Here is a 6,559-nt window from a genome sequence, read left to right on the forward strand (position 1 = left end):
TCTCCACTCAGTCCACTCACGCACAAACAGGCCGTGGCGCACTACAGTCTCTTCACTCATTCACACTTCGCTAGCGCGTTCAGTCGCGGCGCGGAACGAATACCAAAAACCAAATGCGACCTAGTCGCGGGAGCAAGAGCTCCGGTTCTCGAGAGCGTCCTCTCCTTGAGAACCCCGCGGGTGGACTACCGGCGACGTCTCGCCTACCACCTCGCGGCTCAAATGAGTCTAGACTCCCAAACCAAATTCCGCGGCAAACTTACCCGGGCTTCGTAGTCTCAGTCTCCGGAGACACTCCTTAGATCTCGCTGGGGCCTCCAAATGTTGTATTCAAGTTGCGAGCGAAAGGAATCCCCGAACACTGAGAGCGATTTGATGGTAAATTTATTGGCCAAGTTTTACCTGCGCAGGGGCGAACTTCCCAAACGAGACCGTAGTCTCGCGGCTACGCAGAGCCGCCAAAGTGGAAGTCGCGCCTGGCTTACAGACTACTGGGTTTTTATAGGGGCAGGCAAGCAAGCAAGCAGGGGATACAGAAGCAGACGTGGCGGTTAGCTATTGGCTCAATCAAACTAGGGCAAAAGTTCCTGATTGGACTGCTGTTGGCGAGCAGCTGGTGTTGGCGCCTAAAAATTTCCTAGCCTTATTTGGACAGGCCCCTATATCCTAGCCTTATTAGACAGGCCTTTACATTCCTAGCCTTATTTGGACAGGCCTTTACAGTAATTAGTCTCCAGTATTTAAGGCTGAGTACTCTCATATCCTGAGGACAGAGAGATGAAAAAGATGATGTCCTAGCCTACGAGGGACAACCAACTGCTACTGCGTGTATTTGGTTGCTGTCGGGCGAGCTTCCCGGGGGAGGCATCAGGCTGCAGGGTCTAGAAAGGGGAGTAGGAGGAGCTCTCCAGGTGAGAAGGGCTGGGAGGCGGTGGGGAGGGAGAAAGAGAACACAGATTTCTCCTCGTCCTCTAGGGATTTGGGAAGTTGTAGGATTACACATCTGGCAGTGAAACAGGCCAGTGAGCCGGGACAAGTAGAAAAGAGAAACTGAGATGGAGAGCTGAACAAAATGGCCGAGCAATTTACAGCCAAGTACAGAAGGTCACCTCCCTGGGGATAACATCTAGGCCTCAGTTGTATTTCAGCTCCAGGCCCAGAAAAGCAGCAAAACCGGGTGGGTGATGCCAGGACCAGATGCAATGACTAGCGGCCCCCTGCTCTGGCTCTGACCAGTCGGTGGAGACCAGGACCCTGAAAGGGCGCACCTGGAGCCCTGATGCACGTTCTGCTGAAATCCTCCCCTAAGATTCCGGCCTCTAAGACAGAGAAACTCGAGACAAAGTATCCAGTGCACACCATTCCTTTCCCCTTCTCCTTCCCCACCCAGGGGAACCGTGGGTTGCAGCAGCTCCCAGCTCCCGGGCTAGCTCCCTGAACCCGCCTCCAAGGCCCTCTTTCCTCTGACGTCCCAGTGGGCTCAGAGAGCCCAGCTAAGGCTCTTTCCTGTTGCTTCTTCATGCTAAGCCCTTCCTTGTTTTACCATCCCCAGCTTTTTTTTTTTTTTTTAATCCTTACAAAGACATATTTCCATTGATTTTGAGAGAGAGAGGGAGAATCCTCAATCAGCTGTCCCCCGTACGTGCTCCAATCAACTGAGCCACGTGGCCAGTGCTGTCCCCAGCTTTAATAAATGTACCCTCATAGTCACCTGGACTTGTGTTGTGAAATCTTTCCTACACAAAGAACCCACACACTCCTGGCTGGCCCAGGGAGCCTGCTCGGGCCCAGTCCCTGCCTGTTAACAGCAAGAGGGTGTTCAGCAGCTGTGCGCTCCACCGCGGGAGTGAGTGATTCATGCCGCAGGCGTCTCAGGAGTGGGGGAGTCCACAAGCTCCTCCTAGTCCTGACTTTGGCGGGAGGGGATTTGAGTTAGCTACACTGGGGTAAGGGCGAGGAAGATTGTGAAATGGTTTTGTTACTTTTTAACCAGGGTCAGGTGTGGCCTGTGGGTTATCCTTAGGGGTGTGGTCCGGATTGTCGGGAAGAGGACTGGGTGTGGCTCTCAGGCCACCTTTTGGATGGGCTGGGACAGAAAGCCAAGGCCGCCTTTCTCGTCTCCTCTTCACACCGGCCCTGTCTGAGCCCAGTGGATATTAAGAGCCCCTTCACCCAGAAAGGCCTCGAAACCAAAAGAGAAGAAAAACAGCAAGGCCAGGCCCAGGGATGAGTCTGGAATGAGCCAAGAGTTGCAGCCAAGCACTTCCCTGACCCCAGACTGGGGCACCCTGTGCAGCAGCCCAAACACAGAGGAGGTAGGAGCCCTGGCATCAAGTCCTGCCCTTGCCACCAACACAGGCCACAGAGCAGAGTGGCTGACACACAGTCTCCAGGCCAGGCTGACCCGGGCGGGGCTCCTGGCTCTGCCACTTCCTGAGCAGCCTCTCCGGCCAGCCAGGTGCTTAATTTCTCCAAGCCTCAGGTTCCTGATCTAGAAAAGAGGGACAGCAACACCCACCTCATCAGACTGTCATGATACTTAAAGAAAATACAGGGAGGAACAAAGAAAAATGCTCAGACGGTAGCAATTAGAACAAAAAGAACCAGAATTATGAGGTCCCTTTCAGCCCTCAAACTCTATGATTGTGAGGGCCTTCTGGACAGCCCAAGTACTTTTTCTCACCCCTGTCTTGGGAGAAAAAGAGGCTACAGGGAGTCTCGATTTTAGAGGCATCACATTCCTGATTCCATCTGATTTTCACAACAAACTGTTTTACTAACAAGACTGACAGAGAAGGGAAGGCGTTTGCCTGGGGTAATGAATTATCACCGACTCACTTTTACTGAGCACCCGCTGAGCACCCTGTGTGGGCACAGTGGTACCATATTTAATCCTCTGTCCAATGGTGGGGCAAAGGTGGAATGTCCACTGTAAGGAGAAAGTGTCTTCAGATCGAAAGACAAAGCAAGCAATTCTGTAGAATGTAACATTTTTTTATAGGGTTATTTACTCTCGGGATGAGAGGGCCAAGCGGAAGGAAGGCCCCGCAGTTTTGAGCAAATTATTCTGTGCTAACGACTCCTGTAGCTGTACAGTTTTTAGCAATATGACTCAGGCATGACTGATTGACAAGACAAAGCGACAAAGAATGCCGTAGTCCCAGCGGAACTGTCACCAGTTTGGTATTCATCCCAGCCATCACTAATAAAAGTATTTATGGTATGTTGCTTTAAGGGGCACAGACCGCCCAGCACTAGAAGGCTCTGGTGTGCTTGCTAAGGACAATGGTTGGTCAAAGGTCACAGCTCCCAAGGACACAAAGACGGAGGTGGTTTTTGTTCACACCTATGCATCCTCACTACAGTTCTCCGAGTTATTTGTTCCTGTTACAGACAAGGGCATTGGGCAGAGGTGCCCGAGGTCACCCACCTGCAGTGATGAAGCCACCGTTTCCCCAGAGGCAGCTCGTCCTCAGAACCTGAGCTCCTGACCCTGTTCTCTGCTGGAGAAAATCCAGTCTCCCATCTCCCAGCCTGCAGCTGTCCTGTTTCTTTCTCTTTTTTTTCATTTACAGTTGTAGTGAAATGCACAAAAAACATACAATTTACCATCTTGGCCATTTTTATGCACAATTTAGTAGTGTTGCATTCACACGGTCATGGACCCCATCCCAGAACTTTCTCATCCTGCAAAGCCGGGGCTCTATAGCCGTTAAAGAACTCCCCTCCCACAGCCCCCGCGGGCACCATACCCCTCCCTGTCCCCGTGTTCTGACTTGTAGGTTGGAGCTGGCCTGTCTCTGACAGTTCATCTCTATGCTGCTGCTGTTGAGTCTGTTCTGAGTTTCAGCAGAGCAAGTGTGGACAGCCAGGGCTGCAGAGATTTAGGGGGGGCCAAGCTCCTTGGGGACGGTGTGGTCAGGGAAGGCTGCCTTGAGGCGGGAGTTGGGGGCAGGGGGGAGGCCTGCACCCTTTGCCCCAGATGGTGACTCAGGGATGCTTGGCCCCCGTGGCCTGCCCTTTGGTTTATGATGGCCACCTCAGCAGCATCAACCTTTGCCCCCAAGTGAGCTCCCGTCAGATGAGTGGAGGGACCGGGCCATCTCAGAGGCCGGTGACTCGCCAAGGACCTAGAGCAGTCCTGTGCCTACAGCCTCTGGAACCATGGGGACAGGACGACGCAGCCAGTCCTTTCGGGGACCACGGCGCTCTTATGGCAAGCTCCAGGAGCCCTGGGGGAAGCCCGTGGAGGGCCAACTGCGCCGGGCACTGAGTCTCCGACAGGATCGTGGGAAGCTCAGATCCTCAGAGGAGGGCCCAGAAAGGCTGGACTCCCCTGATCAGGAGTGGCAGCCAGGAGGCCTGGGGGACACGGAGCAGCTGATCCAGGTTCGGCAAGGAGGCAGCCGGCGGTGGCTGAGGCAGTATCAGCAGGTATGACTGATGGATGGATGGAGGAATGAGTGCTACAGGGAGAGGGTGGGGACTCCCAGGAGAGGGACCCAGGGCAGTGAGGGCTCAGAGGTAGAAATCACCGGGCCAAGGACCAGGAAGACAACCGAGCTTTTGTCTTTGTTTGTTTGGAAATGAGGCTGGAGAGAGAGGTATTCAGGAGCCGTATCTCAGGGGGCCCATAGATAAATTCCAGAGAGCCCAGGAAGGCTTTAGAGCAGACCCGTGATATAGTCAGAGCTGTTTTAAGATGATGAATCTGGCAGTGTGTTGGATGGGAGGATTTTGCTGGAGGCAAGGAGATCAGCCAGTACAACTTCCCAGGGTTATATCTTGTGTTCCCCTTACCCGGGAAAGGGACAGTCCAGCGCCACTCGGTGGGAGCTGCGTCCTGGCCCTGACTCCTCCAGGAGAATAAAGGGTCCCTAGTGCTTCTGTCTCTGGGGTCTACCACCACCTCGTGGCTGTAGGTGGAACAACTCCTGAGGCCCACCATCTGCTGACGCACCAGTGCCCTGATCTCCCTGCTCCTCTGTCTCCCAGCAGGTGAGAAGAAGGTGGGAGAGCTTCGTTGCCAGCTTCCCTGCTGTGACCCTGAACCAGCCAACCTCCTCGGAGCTGCCTCTGAACACCACCAGCTGAGGCCGCTAGAAGCCGTGGTGGCCCTGCTGTGCCCGGATGAGATGGCCGTGTCTGCCTGGCCTTACGTGGCCGAGACCTCTGCCACTACCTCACTTGAGGGCCTTGCGCTGCCCCTCCGCTCTGGTCGTCCTCTCCAAGGCTCTGTCACAGCTAAGACCCAACATGGCTGAGAAAAGGGGGGCGCAGCTCCGCCTCCTGGTAGATTCTGCCCCCTGGAAAATGTCATGGGGTCCCCCTGGACAGTGATGTGCATGAGGGTCTTAAAAGCCCACCCAGAAGTGCAGGTGTGGATGCTGCTGGTTCCCACACGAGACCAGTCCTAAACTTCCAGGGCAGAGCTCAGTGAAGCCAGAACTGTGGCTGAGAGGCTCTCAAACCTGCCTTGTCGTGGGGCTGTGTCCCTCCTGCTCTCCCTCCCTGCCAGCTGATGTGGCGGGTGGGGCATGGGCCTCCCTCAGAGCCCTAGAGCCCCCTGAGGGCCAGGAGTGAATCTGGGTGGTCCCCAGTGCAGCACTCTGGGGGCCGAAAGGCTCGGGCCCGGGTACGGTCACTTTGGCCCTTACAGTGCCCTGATGAAGAAAACAGGGGGACCTTCCCTCCCTGTGTGACCGAGGGGGAAACTGAGGGCCAGAGGGGGATGATTGCCTGGCATCTCTGGCCCCATGCCACCCAGTTCCCAACACGGGGATGGAAGGCAGAAATAAAGATTGCTGAAATGAAGTAAATGATTTGCCTGGTGACTAATTGGCCTCTAAGCCTTGCCAGACTCCTGTGGGGACGGGCCCGGCCAGGAGCTTCCCAGAATGGCAGGGCAGGGGCACCAGGGGCAGGTCCTCTGGCCCCAACCTGGCTCCCTAGGAGGCTGCATCTTTCCTGCCACTTCTCTTGACCTCAGAGTAACTGTCACCTCACCCTGTGCAGACTCCAGCCAGCCTTGAAGGACCTGGCTGTCACTGGGGTCTTGCTTTTCTGGTCCATCCTGTAGGGCAGGGCTTACTCTGAGGCTCAGAGAGGGTAGGGGACCCACCCAGGGCTGCAGAGAGGGGAGTGGCTAACCCTGAAGAGCCCCAGCTCTTTGAGACACACTGGCACTTCGTGGGTGGCCCCTGGGATTCTTCTGGTTCAAGCAAACCCAAGTTCAAAGGGGAGGGAGCAGCTGCAAGCCTCCTGGCACAGGTCTGTTCTGTGACGGCAGGGGGACCAGAGGGTCCAACAGACAGAAGGGAGGCTCCCTGTCTCCCCAGGACCCACGACCCTGGCAGGACCATTGAGGAACAAGAAGGGTCCTGAGAAAATTTTGTCCCAGAAAGTCGCTAGGATCAGAGACTGGGATGCTGCTGGCTTGGAACTTAGACTGTGGGAGCTGACCAGAAGCTTCGAGCCCAATTAGTCACAAACTAGATGTCCCCTGCCCAGACCCCTCCTGCAGTAGCCCCCGGGGTGCCTCCGAGCAACTCTAGGACGC

At 55.3% G+C, this 6,559-nt stretch overlaps 1 protein-coding gene across 1 annotated transcript; it reads left to right on the forward strand.

The window, feature by feature from the left end:
• The first annotated feature begins 4,127 nt into the window (after nucleotides 1-4,127).
• On the forward strand, nucleotides 4,128-5,094 carry CUNH11orf86 (chromosome unknown C11orf86 homolog). Its single transcript, XM_037135215.2, has 2 exons — nucleotides 4,128-4,434; nucleotides 4,996-5,094. Exons 1-2 carry the CDS (start codon nucleotides 4,165-4,167, stop codon nucleotides 5,092-5,094), a joined length of 369 nt encoding a protein of 122 aa, XP_036991110.2. The 5' UTR covers nucleotides 4,128-4,164.
• Nucleotides 5,095-6,559: the final 1,465 nt, after the last annotated feature.

This window comes from Artibeus jamaicensis, unplaced genomic scaffold (assembly GCF_021234435.1).
Source record: "Artibeus jamaicensis isolate MK-2021 breed Jamaican fruit bat unplaced genomic scaffold, CSHL_Jam_final contig_3109, whole genome shotgun sequence".
In the NCBI taxonomy this organism is placed as follows: domain Eukaryota; kingdom Metazoa; phylum Chordata; class Mammalia; order Chiroptera; family Phyllostomidae; genus Artibeus; species Artibeus jamaicensis.

Coding starts and splice junctions, on each gene's coding strand:
- CUNH11orf86 (XM_037135215.2), top strand. CDS start 4,165: ATGGGGACAGGACGACGCAGCCAGTCCTTTCGGGGACCACGGCGCTCT. Junction 4,435..4,995: donor GGCTGAGGCAGTATCAGCAG/GTATGACTGATG, acceptor TCTGTCTCCCAG/CAGGTGAGAAGAAGGTGGGA.